We start from the raw sequence: 19,690 nt of genomic DNA, 5'->3' as shown, positions 1-19,690 counted from the left end.
TGACAACATGCCCCATAGGTGGGGTACATTGTAACATGTGAGAGGCACATTGTAACTTGACCATGTTATCAGATCTATTAAAAAATATATTAGACAAACTAAAATATTTTGTAAATAAAATACAATTATTAACTTTTTCAAATTAAAATAATGCCATTTTTTAATAGTTAACACATTTTTGAGTTTGACAACGAAACACAGCTAAACAGGATAGTTCAAAACATAATAATAACTCATAATTTCTGAACATTGACTCTAAGTCTTTATTCACCTCCTTCTCATGGTTCAGATGGTTAATTCATAAAAGTTGTTTATGTGAGTTATATCACTAACATCATAGAATAGCATAGTTCTAAGAGGGGCACTTTGTAACGCAGTGTTACAACATGCCCCACCTGAGCAACTGGGATTTAAACGCGGCTAGTGTCTTCTGCTGGTTAGATCAGCATTAAAGAACTATCTAAACGGCTAAATAACAAATTGGAGATTAAAATAATAGCATTGCCTGATTGTATATAAACACTAAAAACTAAGATGAAAAATGAACTTCAACAAGAAATTTACTTTTGCTATGGTTAAATAAATGTTCTGTGATATCTTCCAAATATTTGTTTAATTTTGGCGCAATTTTTTTCTCTACATAGTGTTGATATGGCAACTTGTAAATACACTAAGTTTTATCATGCTGGCATCATATGAGGAAACCTTTAAACCATGTGTGTTACAACTAGCCCGCATTAGGTTGTGCCCTGCTCACCCCATATTGGAATCTTATGGATTACTTTTATAGTGCTTAGTCATTTTTGGAACACATTTTTTTTTTTTGAAAGTCCCTTTCTGTGTTCCATGGAGGAAAGAAAGCCATACAGGTTTGGGAAGACATATTGGTGAAACATTTCTTGAGTGAACAATTCATTTAGGAAATGTTTATTAGATTGCAGATATATGGGAAAAGGGAAAAGGTTGAGAAAGGGAAACTGATTTTAACCAAAATCAAGAATGTTCAGTTGTCTTTCACACTAGACTATCAGACTTTTGTGATAGACTGCTGCAGTGATGAGATATTTTTGGAAGTTAGCATCACACTGGTTCCCTCGACAAAAACCCACTAGGATTTTTCCTTTGTCTTTTAAAGGTGCAGTGTGTAAACATTTTGAGTATCTATTAACAGAAATGCAATATGACATCCATAACTACGTGTTCAGTGGTGTATAAAGAACTTGCTTAATAAACCGTAATGTTTTTATTACCTTAGAGTGAGACGTTTATATCTACATAGGCGCGGGAATCCCCTTCTATGAAGGTCGACATATTGTGACGGCATGTTTCTACCGTAGCCGAACGCGAACAAACAGCGTTACAGAGCGCGTTTCGTCACTACCTTGAAAGAGAAGCCGCAGAAAGCTAGAAGAAGCTAGCCATAAACACCGTGAGTAGTGACTTTTCCCCTGTCAGTGGTGTAAATATGTAGTTTTCATGTAACTTAATTCTTCTCCCTCGCTCTGTTATGGCATTGCTATGTGGGGATAAATGAGCTGGTTAAGTTCGTGAGACAGCTGATTAGTAGGCACTACTCTTGTCATTGACCGTAAAACAGTTACAGGAATCACCAACCCGTCGATCTTGGAAGCATTTTAAGTCGATCGAGTTTCCAAAATCAGAGAAAAAAGCCTATTGTGTGTAGTAAGTGGTGTCTAGGGGATGCGGAGGCGCGCGCGCTGTACAATCATGTCATTTTTGCCGCACGCACCGTTGGGCTCATGCGGACGCGTCGAGTATAAACAAGGCTTAACCCTTTAACCAGCTCAGCCACAGTAACAGCTCATATTAGCCAGCTAAACTTTTACTACCCTGTTAAAAAAAATATATAGTTCCATAGTTTCATGTGGTTCTTCTCCCTCGCTATATTATGGGTTTGCTATGTGGGGAGAATGTGCTGGTTACGTTCGTGAGACAATCAGCTGATTACTATTATTATATTATGTATTAAGACCCTTGATCCTCACCTGACTATGGCTTTGTAATCTTTATCCATGATGTGGTTTATAATGGACTGTGGTACAGAAACTTGGTTTACTCTGGCTATTCTCTGCTGTCTCAGACGACGATGTTTGTCCCGTTTTAGCCACTGTAGCTTCTTCGAAAGGGAGGGGTGAGCAGTGGGCTGAGCCCTTAGTGCAAACTCGCAACCAAACCGCTAGATGTCGCCAAAAGTTACACACTGGACCTTTAAACTATTGCAAAAAATAAGCTCTGTGATCAACAAAAGTTTATGATACTTGCATGTTTTGTTCATCAAGATAATTTTTACAAATTAACACAACTTTTTTCAATTTTGAAGCCTAAATACAATTACCAGAAATTAAAAGCTAACCTTAGGCCATAAACGAACTACACCACGGTCGCTCAACTTCAACGTAACAAACCAATAAGCTTCCAACAACTCTTTCAGTCTTTAATGATTAAAAAAACATTTTCCATTTGCGATTATAAACACAACAGGGCTCTGAAAGAGAGTAGATGAGTTTACCTGTTCAGGTGATGACGTTTAATGTCCTCGACAACCTTTGTAGCAACATTTTGCCACTTGTTAGCAACTACATTTTCAAGACATGTAAAAGCTTTAAAAATCATGAGTGGGGTGTTACTGGTGTGTTTTATGTTGTAGAATAAAATGTGAAAGTAGCTGATCATGTTACTTGTTAGCAGTACTCACCCCATAAGATGCAGCGTTGTGTAGGGGAATGAGACCACCTTTATCCCGAGAGTTCACCTCTGCCCCGTGCTGCAGCAGATATTCAGCCACCTCCAGATTATTATAGCCAGCTAATCATACACACAAAACACCACCAACATTAAAAAATACTTTTTCAATCTGGTCATATTTCAGATATTTTATTATTTTATTTGAGCACATGTTTTGTAAAGTTCACTTCATAGACTAAGCACATTTTTTAATGACTATTTGCACTTAGCCACAGATTCCAAATGCAAACGTAACAGGTGTTACAAAGTTCTCCAGGTTCTGGTTTTGCCTTTAAATCAACTGTGCATCTTAGATTTCGACCCATTCAATGTGTGCTGTATGCATAATTAGTGTTTTAATTTGAGTGAATGCAGAATACTCTATTATTTATACATTTTTAAAAATGTATAAATCTGTATTTTAGTACCTGCTGTTTTAACAGATTACTTGTTTGCTAAGTTCCCTTTTTTCGAATTGATACATTTTAAAATATTTTAGTAAATATTAATTCATAATTAATTTTAGTAATAATAAAAAATAATAGTTTTATTGCGAAAACGCTGTGCATGTTATTTAAAAAAAAAATTTAAATAAATTGTGTGCTAACATGTTTAATGTATATATCGGCCGGATATCTGTATCAGCATCTGCCATTAAAAAAAAACCTTATTGGTCAAACACTATAAAAGACACAATGTCAAGAAAAGAGTGAAACTTAAGTAAAGTATTAAATGAAAGCATCCTACTTTGACCCACACCTACCGGCGAGGTGCAGCGGAGTGGAGTGACGTCCCTGCGTGTCTCGACAGTTCACGTTGTCTGGAGTGCAGATCTTTTTAACGCGAGTTAAGCAGCCTTTCTTAGCGGCGTCCAGCAGTGCTGCGTCTCCCCTGAGCAGATCCTGAATGTCTGTATCTTCATCCTTCACCAAGTCTAGAGGGGTGTTTCCATCACGATTCTTTTTGGTCGGGTCGGCACCATGCTGTGTCAAGGAATTACTTTGTTTTACTTTAGTGAACATAGCACTGAACACAGTGCTTCCTCTATCACTTTGAGTTAAAATCATTTCTATTATCAATGGCAGCAAAGCCTGAGAAATCGATTTCAATCGGAGCTCTTCAATACCTGAAGCAGCAGTTTGCAAATCTCATATTTGCCCTTGGCGGCCGCCTCATGCAGTGGGGTGAACTTCCACAGGTCGGCCACGTTAACCACAGCACCGTGAATGACGAGGAGCTCAGCGACCTCGTAATGCCCATAGGAACAGGCGTTGTGCAAGGGGACCAGGCCACTATGTAGCACAAAACAGAGACATCATCTTACCTACATAATGGACAATTTTGACATTTCTCAAAAGCGGAAGTCGTCATAGTTGGGTAAACTTCTATAGTGGTGAACAACAAATATAATTTTTGTATTCCCATTACCTAATAGCGAAAGAAAAAGAAAAACATGATAGCGTTTCAACAACTTTCCAAAAGAGGGGAAAAATATGGAGAGATTGATTACAGCAGTCAGAAGAGAGAATGATGTGAAATTTGTCGTCACTCCCTCAGCCGTTGTATCAGAAACACCCTCGCAGCAGAGTTATTACGCTTTTTGGTAATTTACTGCCAAGGCAATATAAAACAAAGTATAACATTATAAATGTATAAAAAAAATTTATGAAATACGTTGAAAAACTTTACTAGATTAGTAAAAAATTAAAAACTTTACTAGATTAGTGATTTAATAAAACTGAATTTTATTAATTTGTATAAATAAAAATCAATTTAAACAATCTATTTCCGTTTAATCAGAAAAAAAATGTTACATGTATATTTGAAAACATATCAAATATAAGTCTAAATATAAGTAAATTAGAGTTTGTATATTTTTAATGTATTTTTTTTTATTATTTGAATGCTGCAACATTGCGGAGTACTAAAACAATCTGTATAATAATGAAAATAAAGAGCTTGATTTGACCTTTTCATAAAAAGTGATTCAGATGTTAATTCAACCTGATGATTCATTAACTCGTAAATCTGTGAGTAATTTTGACTGATTCATTAAAGAGGACCTATTACACCCTTTTTCAAAGTCTTGATTTTGGTTTTTGGATCTACTTGAATAGGTCATCCTTCTTGAATGTTCAAAAATCACTTTATTTATTTATTTTATTTTTTTGACATATTTGACATTGTTGCAGCTCCTCTCTTCCCAGTCTGTCAGTAACGCGCTATTTAGTTCATGTCTCTATGAAGGCCCTACTTCTGAAAAGTGCAATATGCTCTGATTGGTTGGCTGGATCAGTATGTTGTGATTGGTCAACCGCTTCCAGCATGTTTCGGAAATGTCCCGCCCCTTACACTAACTGCATTAGATCTGGGGTGGAAAAAACAGCATCTCTTGGACATGCGACAACACACTACTAACGCAACTCAACCAGTCAAACCCCCACCCCCCCTCCTCATCATCTCACCCCTTGTCTTTAGCGTGCACATCGGCTCCATGCAGCAGCAGATACTCCACCACAGATACACGGTTGTAGCCCGCTGCAAAGTGCAGGGGTGTGGACTGCCTTCCCTCCAAGTCTCTACAGTTCACACTCTGAAGAGTACAGAGCTTCTACATGGAGAGGTAAAAAAAAAAAAAAAAATATCAGTCCTGACATGTGAATCGGGTATAATCAGATTCATAATGATTTCACAACTACATGTTTGGTGTATTTTTAGTCCTCACCTTCACCACTGCCAGATCTCCTGATTTGGAGGCTTCTAACAGCTGCCTGTCTGTGTCTGAGTCGCCTGTAAATGTTCCCACTTGGAATAAAACAAGCAAAGTTAAAAAAAGAAAGAATTTTTTTATGTTTATGTGCTTTGTGTAATTTTAAAGGTTCCTAATTTTAGTTTGAAAGTCTCCTACAATCGGTTTACATGCACTCAAGGTAAAATAAAACACTGACATTTTCTCATAATATACATTGCAGCATCAGCTCTTTTCTCACAGTGCCTGAAACAGTTCAATAAAGGATTTAGTTTCTCTAAATGCCTCCTTTCCGAGAGCCTACTCTGCTCTTATTGGTCTAATTGCCCAGTCTGATCGTTATACTGCTTGTGTGTGTCGGAAATGAAACGCCCATTCCACTGAATAATATATCTGAATTTCAGCTCCGGTGGCTTCCTCAGCACTTCTGTGCACACAGTGATACGAACAGTAAAAATGGCATCAGTTTTACCGTATCATTTTGAGCCCGAGTCCGATAATGAAACATGGGAAGATGTAGCTGAGAGGATTTGCTTTTGCAGAGCAGAAAACAGCGTCTTCTCGACATGCCGACAACATGAATCAAATTCTTCCAGGCCTCAGCTACAACTACAGTGTTTGAGGGCAGGTCAAAGTTGATGTTGTTCACAGGCAGCCGAGAAACAAAGAGAAATCCAGCAAAATTTTTGGCAAAGAGAATTTTATGTAAAAATATACTGACGTGTTTCGGCTTAAAAGCCTTCCTTAGTGTCTCAAAGGAGGAAGCCAATGATGATGAACATAGGCTGGCATTGTGCAAATTTGTTACAAATCTACTTGGTTCGTGGAGGAAGAATGACTGGAATTACTGACGACTCGTTTCAGGCTTTTTCAGTTCTTTCGTTTGGAAAGCAATAATTACATTTGTCATGCACTTTGATCTTTTCCATTCACAAACAGCAATATTACACACTACATGAAACGTAATATCTGAAATAATGCATAATGGGGCACTTATTAAAGGATTAGTCCCCCTCTCCAAAACATTTCTTTTATCATTCTTATTCCAGTCCTGTATTACTTTATACAATTGTAAACAAAACACAAATTCATGCTGATCTTTCCCATACAAATAAATAATGCAACAACATAAACATTCTGCTAATTTTCTTTTTTTCTGTTCCACAGAAGAAAGTCATACAGGTTTGGAAAGACATGAGGGGGAGTAAATAGTGAATTTGAACTGAAGCATCACCTTGCAGGATCTCCTGAATGCTTTGAAGGGAAGTGATGAGCGGGTCACATCCAGCACTCAGGAGCATGTGACAGGTCTGTAGATGACCACGGTGAGCTGCGCGGTGAAGAGCTGTCTGACCCAGGTTATCTACCGCATTCACCTGCACATCACAACAACACGTTCACAGGGAAAGCACCATAGACTGTTTTGCATTACTGTTTTGTTTGTTTTTACAAACTGAGGGACATATCAGAATAATTTGATGTATTTCCGATTGAAACAGCATATTCAACAAGACAAAACATAAAGGGGGTGAGATATGGGAAGTCACTGGATTGTGTACTGATGACATTTGCATTATAAAAATGGATGTTCAATCACACGCCAAGTAAAATGTATTACTATATTTATATAATATTAAATATTTACTATATAGTACAATGTAAATGTGAGTGTACTGTTTGTAAGGGTGGATATTCTTAAGCCCCTTTCACACAGCGCGTTGATCCCGGGAAGTTGCCAGAACGCCTTCTGTGTGAACGCAAACACAACCCGGGATTGATGCCGGGATCGATGCCGGTTTAGGGACCTAGAAACATTGCCGTGTTCAGTCCCAGAACGCGCGCTGTGTGAACAAAAGCCGTAATCAATGGCGTGTCGTAAGGATGGTGCTAAAGCCGGGATCGTTCGCCAGCGTGAAACGGTACGTAATGCGCTAGTTTATGATCGGATCAGAGAAAAAATGCACAAGCGTGATTTCTCCAGAGAGAAATCGCAGCTCATAAGCAAACTATAGACGCTGCTGAGTCATTCACGTCACATCGATGTCACTTACGTGTCTTTACGGGCTTTTTTACGGGTTGTGTGTGAACGCACTCTCTGATTCCGGAAAATCACTGGCAGTGTGAATGAACCAAAGTCAAAAGAACCCGGGTCAAATCCGAGGTCACTTTATCCGTGTATTTTCTCCGGAATCTCTGTGTGAATGGGGCTTTATAGTAGTTTGTTATTAATTATTAATTTGTTAGTTAATTCGAGTTATTAATTTGTTATGTGTTGAATCACAGATTCATGTATTTTCATCCTGATGGCATAAGTAAAGGCTGACAGAATAACCGTGATGCTAAAGTAAGATTTGTGGAGCCCATGTTTAATTGTGTATATTTTACTGCAGCTGGAAAATCTCACTTACTTTCGCCTCGTGTTTCACCAACACCTCAATGATGTCATTGTGGGACTTCTCCGCGGCAAGATGAAGAGGTGTGAGGAAGCTGTGTGAAAGACAGAAAAAGCCAGAAGCCATTACAGGATATGATACACAATCATTAAGACACCCTCTGCAAACCCGAACAACACGACTGACTCACTCTTTATTCTTCTCATTGACGTTGGCTCCTTTTCTGAGCAGTAATTCACAGATCTCTTTCCTCTTGGGATAGGGCGACGTGGAAACACAATGCTATCAAAGACAATCACAGAAACCTCTTTTATTCACTTCAAGACCTATAAAAATCTCTTTCCTTTAGATGGTTTGTGTTTAATTGTAGCATTCACAGGTGTGTGTATATCAGTGTTTTTAACCTGTTCAACCGTGGCTCATTCAATAGGATTTAATAGTTGTAAATATGCTTTTTACGGTCATTGTTTTAAGTCTTTGAAATAAATTGTAATTATAAAAAAGAAAATATTTCCAGAAAAAAAGACAGTTAAGACATTTATCATGTTATAATGTAAATTATTTCTATTTCAAATGAATGCTGTTCTTTTGCACTTTCTATTTAATCAAAGAATCCTAAAAAAAATGGAGGTGGCCAGAGGAGGACTGGTGCCCCGACTGAGCCTGGGTTCTCCCAAGGTTATCTTCTCCATTCTGTCACCTGCCACTGTGGCTTGCTTAGTTGGGGACACTTAATATTCAATAATATTATTAATCTGCCTGCATTGACATCATTGTATGAGAACTGAACTGAGCTGGATGATGACATCACTGTTTTCTCCAGAGCGGCTGTATATATAAATTAACTAAATTAATAACTTTTTTACAACAAAAATTAACCCTCATTGAAATTACTTAAGCTGGACTATGAAGCTATTTTCTTCTAGAAACAAACTTGTTGCATAATTTCCCTCTATCTCTGTAAAGCTGATTTGAAACAATCTGTATTGTGAAAAGCGCTACATAAATAAAGGTGACTTGACAAAAATAAAGCAGCATAATTGTTTTCATCACTGATAATAATAAGAAATGTTCATGGAGCACCGAATCAGAATTTTAAAAAGAATCCTGAATGATCATGTGACACCGAAAACAGAAAAGTAACTGCTGCTGAAAATTTGCAGCTGTTTTTACTGTATTTTTGATCAAATAAATGCAAACTTGGAAAGCATAAGAGACTTCTTTCAAAAACATTTAAAAAAATTCTTCCCTTGAAAATGTTATAATAAAAAAGACAATAGAATATAATACATAAGAGACAGAGAGCCTTACTAGAGCTGTCTCTTGGGTTAGAGGGTGTTTAAAGTTGATGGTCTCAAGTGAGAGGTGTTTTTTAAAGCAGGCCATGTCCGCCTCACGTGCCGCCTGCAGCAAAGCGTGACCTCTGAACTCATCTGCAACAGAGAGAGACACCCCATCAGTCATTTACGCAGCAAACAAAACGCTAGCTGATCTTAGTAGCAGTCACACGCTTATGTAACCCCCTTCACCCGGGTCCCACTCGACCCTCTCCGAGCAGGCCTCGAACTCGGGTCTCCGGCATGAGAGTCAGGCGCTCTAACAAGGAGGCTAAAGACTGCAGCCCCTAGCATCTGTCGCTAGAGAACCTTTTTAGATCAGAGGAGTGAGGTTTACACGCACAGCAACTACTAGCTGGCCTCCGTTACACCCCCCCCCCCCAAACCTCACTCCCATCCGGGTCACGGCACCAATGTAACCCCCTTCACCCGGGTCCCACTCGACCCGCTCCGAGCGGACCTCGAACCCGGGTCTCCGGCATGAGAGTCAGGCGCTCTAACAAGGAGGCTAAAGACTGCAGCCCCTAGCATCTGTCGCTAGAGAACCTTTTGAGATCAGAGGAGTGAGGTTTACACGCACAGCAACTACTAGCTGGCCTCCGTTACACTTACACGCCAGACGCTCTCTCAGCAGGGTGTTCGGGGCCAGGTCCATCGCGCTCCTGTTGTGGCAGTTGAGGAAGGTGGGGTCGGCCCCGTAGCTGAGCAGGAGAGAACAGACCTCCACTCGCTTTTTTGAGGCTGCCTCATGCAAAGGTGTGAACTGCCACAGGTCCATAGCGTTGACGCAGGCTCCATGCTGCGGAAAAAAAGGAAAAGATGGAGTGTAGTTACCACTTTAACTAAAATGAAAGAACTCAGAACAAGAAAGCAGACAAAAAAACGTGTGAATACCTTTACAAGCAACTCAGCTACCTCATAGTGACCGTATGAACAGGCATTATGAAGAGGCACAAGATCACTGTAAACACAAGGCCAAGTGTAAGATAGTATAGATAGGTTTAGTGACTACAACAATGAAAATTTTTAACAGAATGTTTTGGGTTCAAAGTTGAGTCAAATTTGACACATTCCTCAGATTGCAAAACAAACAAAAAAAGTCACACGGTTCGGAAAGTTAAGATTATAGATGAGACTAGTTTAATAAGAATTGGATATTAACCTTGTCTGTAGATCCCTTTTTTTTACTAGGGATGCACCAATATTACAATTCTGGACGATATCAGTGGGCTGATAATTATTTGCATGTTATGGCCAATATCTATATAAATTAATATATAATAATATTTCAATCATGACAACTTTTCATCATGAAAACTCGTACTATGTGAGCATGTAAGATATGATGCTGCTTAATGAATAGGCATACATAAATCCTGTAGCAGATCTAGCAGGTGGAGCTGGGGGAGGTGGAGGGTTTCAGAGGAACTCTGGTGACGTGCAACAGAACGCTGAACCAGACCATTTAAATTAGAGGTCAACCGTTTGATCGATTTTGATTAATCGGCAAAAATCCATACCGATAGTTTTTCTGGAATGTGTCCACTGCTGGAGCGGCTGAGAAGGGTGTATAATAGTCATTATACAGTACGAGAGCGGCCCCTAGAGGCGAAATAAAAAATATCACTGACGCCTCGCCGTGTTTGTTTTTACATGTGATGCTGCGCACTACACAGAGAGAGAGACAATTCAGATGCGGATTTAAAACAGACAATGAAACGGTATGTATACAGTTCACTGTTTTCATATCAAGGTAATTCATTTTTTGACTAGATGCTGCATTAGGGGAGAACGCTAGAGGATGCTAACATTACTAGTACCTCAAGCAGTTTACACAATGTGACAAGCAAGACCGACCCAAATGTTTAATGTCACGATTGTGACCATCTATTTGCATTATGCTAGTTTATATCTGTCACGATGAGGTGGAAGCAAGGAGGAAGCAGGATCCAATTGCAGCACACTTTATTTAATAAACTCAAACTACATAAAGACTCTGGCTAGGGCACAAGACTCAGGAACAGAACCACCAACATCAAGGTACAACAACAAGAACTCACAAAGACTGGACTGAAACACAGGGCTTAAATACAAGGCCAAACAAGCTAAACAAGATAACAAGGGGGCGTGGTATACATGAACACAAACGAGGAGCGGGAAAACTGAACAGGACTGAACCAAAAGCACAAAGACCGGGGGAACACAGACAGACATTACAACATAGCCCCCCCTCTATGGGCGGCTCCCGACGCCCATCAAAACTAGAGACATGGTTCGGGAGGGTGGTGGAGCGGAGGCGGTCCCGGGGGAGGGATGGCGGGCCAGGTCCGTGCAGGGAACGGGACCGGGGTCTTGCGACGGCGGACCTGGGCCATGGAACATGGGCGGAGCTGGACGAACAGACTGCCAGGGCGGAGCAGGCTGTGGGCGTGTCCACGACGGAGCAGGCTGAGGGCGAGGCCACGGCGGAGCAGGCTGTGGACCCTCGGGCATCCAGGGCGAAGCTGTCGGACCCTCGGGCGTCCTAGGCGGTGAAGACCCCTCGGGCGGCCACGGCGGTGAAGACCCCTCGGGCGGCCACGGCGGTGAAGACCCTTCGGGCGGCCACGGCGGTGAAGACCTTTCGGGCGGCCACGGCGGTGAAGACCTTTCGGGCGGCCACGGCGGTGAAGACCCTTCGGGCGGCCACGGCGGTGAAGACCTTTCGGGCGGCCACGGCGGTGAAGACCCTTCGGGCGGCCACGGCGGTGAAGACCCTTCGGGCGGCCACGGCGGTGAAGACCCTTCGGGCGGCCACGGCGGTGAAGACCCTTCGGGCGGCCATGCTGGAGAGGACCCTTCGGGTGGCCATGGTGGTGGCCTACTGCCCCCCCCCAAAAAATTCTTGGGGGTAGCTACGGGGTCGTAGCCTGGAGAAGGCACCGGCTCAGGAGAAAGAGGCAGAACCAGCGGTGAAGAGGGCTTTAGGCTGGGCAGGACCAGCGGTGAAGGAAACTCTGGGCTGAACAGGACTGGCGCAGGATCAGCGGGCTCTGGTGCAGGATCAGCGGGCTCTGGCGCAGGATCAGCGGGCTCTGGCGCAGGATCAGCGGGCTCTGGCGCAGGATCAGCGGGCTCTGGCGCAGGATCAGCGGGCTCTGGCGCAGGATCAGCGGGCTCTGGCGCAGGATCAGCGGGCTCTGGCGCAGGATCAGCGGGCTCTGGCGCAGGATCAGCGGACACCGGCTCAAGTGTGTGCGTAGCCCACACACACCACATGGCTGTGGCCATAATGGCTAGTGTTGCGGTCACTGAGGGCTCAGGCGGCGCATGCGTGGCGTGATCAGTCTCTGACTGGGAAGACGTGACGAGAACAGTCTCTGGCTGGACGGTCTCTGGCTGGACGGTCTCTGGCTGGACGGTCTCTGGCTGGACGGTCTCTGGCTGGACGGTCTCTGGCTGGACGGTCTCTGGCTGGACGGTCTCTGGCTGGACGGTCTCTGGCTGGACGGTCTCTGGCTGGACGGTCTCTGGCTGGACGGTCTCTGGCTGGACGGTCTCTGGCTGGACGGTCTCTGGCTGGACGGTCTCTGGCTGGACGGGCTCTGGCTGGACGGGCTCTGGCTGGACGGGCTCTGGCTGGACGGGCTCTGGCTGGACGGGCTCTGGCTGGACGGGCTCTGGCTGGACGGGCTTTGGCTGGACGGGCTCTGGCTGGACGGTCTCTCGCTGGACGGTCTCTCGCTGGACGGGCTCTGGCTGGACGGGCTCTGGAACTGGTTTGACGGGACGAGATTCAGGCAGGACGGTGATCCTTGCAGACCGTACGGACCTTAGCGGGGAATCTGCCAAGCTGGACATCAGCCCTGAACGCCCATAGACCGATCCGGTGTCAGACCCGCTGACTGGCGTGACGCGGGGAAACTCAGGCTCTGCAAGTGCCGAACCGCCCAAGGAAAGGGCCAGATCAACAAACCCTTTCAGGGTCCAGCCAGTATGATCCTCCGGCATCACTTGAGCGATGTGCCAATCCAGCCCGCTACAAAACAGGTCCACGAGCTGGGCGTCATTTAGCGCTCCCAGATGACAACACGCCAAAAAGTCCCTCACATACCTCTCCAAGGGCTGGCCATCTTGAGACAGAGATGATAGGAATTTCCTTAAGGCCTGGTTGCTAACAACTGCTGGATCCATTGGCGGTGAGTTCTTCTGTCACGATGAGGTGGAAGCAAGGAGGAAGCAGGATCCAATTGCAGCACACTTTATTTAATAAACTCAAACTACATAAAGACTCTGGCTAGGGCACAAGACTCAGGAACAGAACCACCAACATCAAGGTACAACAACAAGAACTCACAAAGACTGGACTGAAACACAGGGCTTAAATACAAGGCCAAACAAGCTAAACAAGATAACAAGGGGGCGTGGTATACATGAACACAAACGAGGAGCGGGAAAACTGAACAGGACTGAACCAAAAGCACAAAGACCGGGGGAACACAGACAGACATTACAACAATATCCATGGTCGCTTTAATGCATTATTTATACAGCTGCATATTTAAAGCTAGTGATGTGAGAAAGCAAACTGCATCGTCATGCAGCCGACATATAAACATATCAGAAATGCATTCAATTTCAGCTCTTTTTTATCGTCACTGTAATACATATATTGTTATTTTGATTAGTTAAGTCAAGTCACCTTTATTTATATAGCGCTTTTTACAATACAAATTGTTTCAAAGCAGCTTTACAGAGATAACAGGAAAATAATGTTGTAATAGTATTGTTAAATACAAAATTATATGTTAAATGTCCCCAACTAAGCAAGCCAAAAGCCAATGGCGACAAAGGCGAAATAGACTGATTAGATAATCAAGTGTTCTAAAAAAGAAGGAAATAAAGTGAGAGAGTATACATACAATTCAAATGTTACTTATCTATTTTCAATGCTATAGCATTTGTGTAGATTAATCGGTTATCGGCTAGCGTGGGCCAAACTAGTTATTGTTATTGGTCAAATCCACTATCAGATTCAGTCAACCTCCAATTTAAATGTTGAGCAAGCAATCTCACTGGCTGCAGAATCAGCAGAGGCCATGATGGTGTGTGCATCTCTATAAAGGTGGTAAAGCCAGTAAAAAGAGACTGGAATTATCCCTGCGGAGCGTCTTGACGCGTAGACGTGCATTACTGTAAACAGAAGTTTTTTTTGTTGTTTTTTTTAAACTGAAGCGGATCTCTGTGCTAACTGACAGCATAGAGCTTATCTTGTACGGCACTTTAAGTCACACTCAACACAGACATCGCACCCTTTATCTTTAGCGTGCACGTCGGCTCCATGCTGCAACAACAGCTGCACTGTCTTCACACGATTATAGCCCGCGGCCAGATGCAGAGGGGTGGACTGCAACCAACAAACAATCCATTCAGAAACACATATGCAAAGTATTATTTAAATGAAGATGCAGGTAGAACCTAGAACTATTACATATTGTATGAAATGTCTGGCTACATTACGTTTTATTTGAGTGGCTTGGTAATGTTGAGAACATTTGAAGATGCTTTTACATTAACAATCCCAGTCAAACAGATATTGAATTCGAGGCAACACTAGATTAAATATAAATGAACTATAATCTAATAAATCACCTTCCTTCCATCACTAGCATGACAGTTCACATTTAATGGTGTGAGGAGGCTCATCAGTTTTTCTTCATTTCCACTTCTGTATAAAAGCAATGAGCGGCAAGTCAATTATAAGAACAATGCGAGTCACGACAGCAATTTAGCTTAGCAATATTCATCTCTCCTCAGGTCTCCTGAACAATATTGAGCTTAAATTGTTATTACCTTGCGCTCTCGAGGAGTTCCTCCTTTCTATATTCACCTAGATTTAAGAAAGAATGAAGTATATTAACATAAATGGCAATCTCATTTGAGCACAAATGAAAAGCCAAGCCACCAGGAGGAGAACATTCCAGCCTGGAGTAAATTGGCAATTACTAAACACAGTCTTAAAAACAAATAGAATTGTGGGAATAACTCTAAATTATCGTAAATACAAGTTTCCTAGTTAAAAATTGGCCATGACGCCCTCTCAAGTTGGAAGCTCTAGGATAATTTTGATACCCAAGTTCCAGAGTTGGGCGGCCCATAAACCCATAAAAACAGAAAGATCGCTGATCCCACAACAGCTCCATCGCCTTGTCTTGTCGTTAAACGCATGTTTACATTATGAATAACCATTTGAAGCATATTGTGTGTTTTATACACAGCGAAAACTGCCTGTATTTGAGTGAAATTCCAGAATTGTCAGCAAAATGACTATCTAGATAACGTGGTGAAGGTTTATATGGTTGTCAATGAATGGGACACTAAATATAATTTTGGCTTTAATAAGATTTTCCCAATAAATAGGCAAGAATAAACCTGGTTTTCTCATTTCTGTTCTTTCCGACAACAAAGCACTTGGAGCTCGTAATCACAACTTCAGAAGTGGGAAATAGGAAATTTCCAATAGCACGTGAAGGCAGTATAAGAATCAAGTATTCCAGAAAGACATTAATAAAAAACGATAAAAATCTCATGTAGTGCTGCAGCTAACAAATATTTTGATCATCGATGAATCTGTCGATAATGTTTTCGATTAATCCTTTAAACAGATGAAAAAAATAATAATTACTCATTAAAACAATTTAAATATTGATTTAAAAATTAATTAATTTGAATGCATTATTTACCACAATTTAATTCCACATGCTGCCCAATGATTTCCTCCATTCAATGTGTATTTTAAAAGCAATGAAAACAAATATCCTGAACCTATATATGTAGGCTATGCTATATACTATGTGAATATTTTTAAATGAATCAAATTTGAAAAGAAATGAATTTTTAACCAATTAGTTAAAAATAATAAAGATATTTTTTTAAATTAATCAGACTTCACTGTTCGCACTGTACAATGAGGCATGAGTTTGTGTCATTTCCCAGCAGCCAGTCTTCCTCTCTCATTACATTGAATGAGACTGTGGACTAGAGCTTTAAGAGGTTCAAGAGCTCACCGGTCAGCACTGCTTTGGTGGAAGCTTCAGCCAAGTCAAGCGCTGTCCTTCCATCAGTGTTTCGGATGGTTGGCTCAGCACCATGTTGTAGTAAAACTACCAATGGAAACATGACACAAACAGCATTATACATTCAACATAAATGAGATCCACGTTTGATGTACTTTTCTCATCAAAACAAGTTATTATGAATGCATGTGAACTATAGTGTAAACTTTGTTACTAGAAGGTCTGAGAGGCACCAGGTTTTACCAATGCAGACGTCGATCTTGCCCTTGATGGCAGCCTCGTGGAGTGGGGTGTAATTCCAGTTGTCTCTGGAGTTGGCATCGGCCCCGTGTTGCAGAAGCCGGCTGACGACCTCAGCGTGACCAAAAGAGCAGGCGTTGTGCAGCGAGATGAGACCACCATCATCACAGGCGTGCACGTTAGCACCGTTTAGAAGGAGGTAGTCCACCACATCTCTACGGCCAAAACCTGACACAGAACAGTTCATCGCTTTATATGATGAACATATTTCATTTAGTCTTTTATTCAAATATTACCAATGATTAGCAAACATAAACAGAAGCTCAACCGAACTTGCTTGACGCACGAAAACAAACCTCATTGGTTCTTGCTGAAGCTCAAACGTGCTGCGTAACACTAGAATGAACCTCATTGGCTCTCGCACGTCAAGCGAACATTCTTGAGCTTCTGTTTACCTCAAATGATGTATGAGTTGATGAATGTTTATTTGTGAATTAAACTAAATCTGTTCATCATAGAAAGTGATTGAGTCTCTTCAGAAATTTTGGATTAAATCGCTCAATTCATATGGATTAGTTTTACGATCTCTTTATGAACTTTTTGAATCGTCAAAGTGGTAGTGGCGTACTGGAGCTGTCAATAGAGGGATAGAATCTCTCCGATTTCATCAAAAATATCTTCATTTGTGTTTAGAAGATGAATTAAAGTTTTACATGTTTGGAACGACATGAGGGTGATAATTAATGACAGAATTTTCATTTTTGGGTTTAACTATCCCTTAACTAGATTAGTTACGAACTAACAGTTAAAAACACTTCTAAAGCTTTTACTAGTCTTAGTTTATATAATTTCACAACTAATCAACAGTAGGCTGCTGCATATTTTGATATTATTTAATAGACCAGAACTAACATGAACTAACATAATGAACTAATATTACTGGTTACTTGTTACAAATGTATTGCTCATTGTTAGTCAATGTTAACCTTAACTAGACCTTATTTTAATGTGTTACCTGTATTAGTAGTTTAGTGTAAATATATATTTATATAAATTGTAACAGTGTCTATGTACATATAATTAATTACAATGACAAAATAACGATGACAATACGTGATTTCAAATTGTTCCACAAATAACATAAGCACGTTGTGTTCTATATCCAACTTAATTATACTGTATATTTACACTAACATCAACAAAAAATGTGATTCAATAATCTCAAAAACCCTATATAAATTAGGCTGAGAAGCTTTTGTCTTTTTAGTTGATTAATTATTAATGATGATATGCAAATGAAATTGTATTGGGGAAATAATACAAATTGTACAGTAATAAATATTATTGACGATGATACAAATAGCATAGAATCATAGAACAGAACAGAAAATAAATGAATAGAATATGCAGTAACCAATAGAAAACAGAAAATTGTTTAAGAAAATAAAACGCATAGAATAGAATAGAATAGAATAGAATAGAATAGAATAGAATAGAATAAATGACACAGTGGCACTCACCCGCAGCGAAGTGCAGCGGTGTGGATTTCCTGCCCGCCGTGTCTCTGCTGTTCACATTCTCCGGGCACACGAGCTTCTTCACCCGCTCCAGGTCTCCGCTCCTGCAGGCCTCGAACAACTCCCTGCTCGGCTCGGCAGACCCGGAGCTCTCCGTGAGCCCCGAAAAGCGCCGGAGCGACATGGCCAAGCTAGGGCCAGAGAGTGGGAAATGTGGAATACACACTATTCCCAAGGCTTGACATGAAGGCAGGGAAGAGGCGCGGATCTCCACAGTTAAAACCTTTCTATAACATCCATTAGAAGAGAAGAAATTATTCAGGGTGTATTTGGTTGTTAATGTAGCTCTGTCTCAAAATCACAGAAATGTCAGGAACGGATAGAATGTCAATTCGCCAGAACGTGGATCTTGGAATAGGCGGGGCTTTGTGGCTCAAAACTGGTCTCTTATTGGTCACGTACGAGTCAGAATAATAATAGTGCAACCATAAATATGTATTTATTATCTATGAATGCAACAACTGTGCACCCCTATATTTTTTTTTCAGTGGCCTTCGTTCTTGGAAAATATTCTCCCCATAGCCTTTGCCTACTCTCTTTGAATTTTCCTCATTGATTTTTAAAAACTTATTCGATAATGCATCAGAAACCATGAACCAAACCAACCAGGGGGGCGTTTCCCAAAAGCATAATTCTATTGGATCGTTGGCCAACTATGATCGCAATTTCCATTGAACTCTAGTCTATTGGTAACTATCAAACTTGCGACCGTATTGGCTAATTTGCTTTGGGGAACGCGCCCCAGATAGGGTGACGGGTCCCGCACGTCGCATATTGAGAAAATGTCCCGCATTTTCATCAGTCTGTTTGTTTTTAATTACTATTTTAAGAAAACGTGCATGCGTTCTTTTGTTCTTGTATTTTCACCTATATGTAACAGCGCTTCGTCAGAAGTACAAATACAACAGCCCAAGTAGCCTATAGCCAGAAAATAATCTCTGGGTGTGCATAAGAAAAACTGTGTTTGCCACATTTATTGTCAGATTAATGTGCAATAAACCCCGATCACTAACTTTACAGAATAGATTGGGCTGATGTGTAAAACTATACTCAGGCTATATAGTATTTAATAGTAGCCTATTAAACATAATAGCCTACTAGCCTATATAAAATATAACTCATGGCTCGACAGTAAGCAATTTTCAGTAAATCGGTCAATACACTTGTCCAAGTAAAAAAAAATTGCTTGTCCAGAAAAAAATGCAATAATAAAGAAATATTCTCATCTGTGTTCAGTCAGCTTTGACATATTTAAATCTGGATATGTATATTTTAACCATTATAGAGAGCATTTTTCCTTAATCGTTTTAATGGTTCTTTCATTTTAAATTCTTAAATTTGATCAATTAAATTAAATTAGAATAATAAGACACTATATGGCTGCTAATAATCAAATTAAATAATTGACAGTGAAAAATTACAACGGCATTAAATAATGTTAATATTTTTTGCATATACAAATATGAAATATTGGAACACCGTCTTAATGAGTGAGTTCAAACGATTCGTTCAAACGGCTGAAACGTTCAGGAATGAGGCAGTTGTTTAATCTGTGTTTAATAGGTCATTGAATCTTTGACTCAATCGATTCGTT

General features: G+C 40.9%; 1 protein-coding gene and 1 long non-coding RNA gene across 4 annotated transcripts in view; both read right to left on the bottom strand.

Annotated features, from left to right (window-relative positions):
- Window positions 1-18,561, bottom strand: part of LOC143714762 (poly [ADP-ribose] polymerase tankyrase-2-like) — a 47,634-nt gene extending 29,073 nt beyond the window's left edge. Inside the window, exons 1-17 of one of the 3 annotated variants that reach the window (XM_077206177.1) lie at window positions 18,040-18,561; window positions 16,523-16,747; window positions 16,271-16,366; window positions 15,057-15,093; window positions 14,856-14,931; window positions 14,516-14,610; window positions 10,119-10,185; window positions 9,837-10,023; window positions 9,199-9,320; window positions 8,078-8,169; window positions 7,903-7,981; window positions 6,729-6,870; window positions 5,471-5,550; window positions 5,211-5,356; window positions 3,872-4,037; window positions 3,509-3,728; window positions 2,717-2,826 (exon numbers count right to left, since the gene is read on the bottom strand). In XM_077206177.1, the coding sequence (XP_077062292.1) occupies window positions 2,717-2,826; window positions 3,509-3,728; window positions 3,872-4,037; window positions 5,211-5,356; window positions 5,471-5,550; window positions 6,729-6,870; window positions 7,903-7,981; window positions 8,078-8,169; window positions 9,199-9,320; window positions 9,837-10,023; window positions 10,119-10,185; window positions 14,516-14,610; window positions 14,856-14,931; window positions 15,057-15,093; window positions 16,271-16,366; window positions 16,523-16,747; window positions 18,040-18,220 (2,121 nt within the window). In that variant the 5' untranslated portion in view covers window positions 18,221-18,561. The remainder of the gene's footprint in view (window positions 1-2,716; window positions 2,827-3,508; window positions 3,729-3,871; window positions 4,038-5,210; window positions 5,357-5,470; window positions 5,551-6,728; window positions 6,871-7,902; window positions 7,982-8,077; window positions 8,170-9,198; window positions 9,321-9,836; window positions 10,024-10,118; window positions 10,186-14,515; window positions 14,611-14,855; window positions 14,932-15,056; window positions 15,094-16,270; window positions 16,367-16,522; window positions 16,748-18,039) is intronic. The other 2 variants (XM_077206178.1, XM_077206176.1) reach the window with 2 other exon arrangements.
- LOC143714763 (uncharacterized) lies at window positions 1,065-2,342 on the bottom strand. Its single transcript, XR_013195597.1, has 2 exons — window positions 2,221-2,342; window positions 1,065-1,120 (listed from the first exon to the last, which is right to left on the bottom strand). It is a non-coding gene; the product is annotated as an uncharacterized LOC143714763 (long non-coding RNA).
- Window positions 18,562-19,690: the final 1,129 nt, after the last annotated feature.

This window comes from Siphateles boraxobius, unplaced genomic scaffold, assembly GCF_051911475.1.
Source record: "Siphateles boraxobius isolate OS27281-9 unplaced genomic scaffold, OSU_SipBor_1 55, whole genome shotgun sequence".
Lineage (NCBI taxonomy): Eukaryota > Metazoa > Chordata > Actinopteri > Cypriniformes > Leuciscidae > Siphateles > Siphateles boraxobius.
Note: the sequence above shows the minus strand (reverse complement) of the source record. Positions and strands in the feature narration are given on the sequence as shown.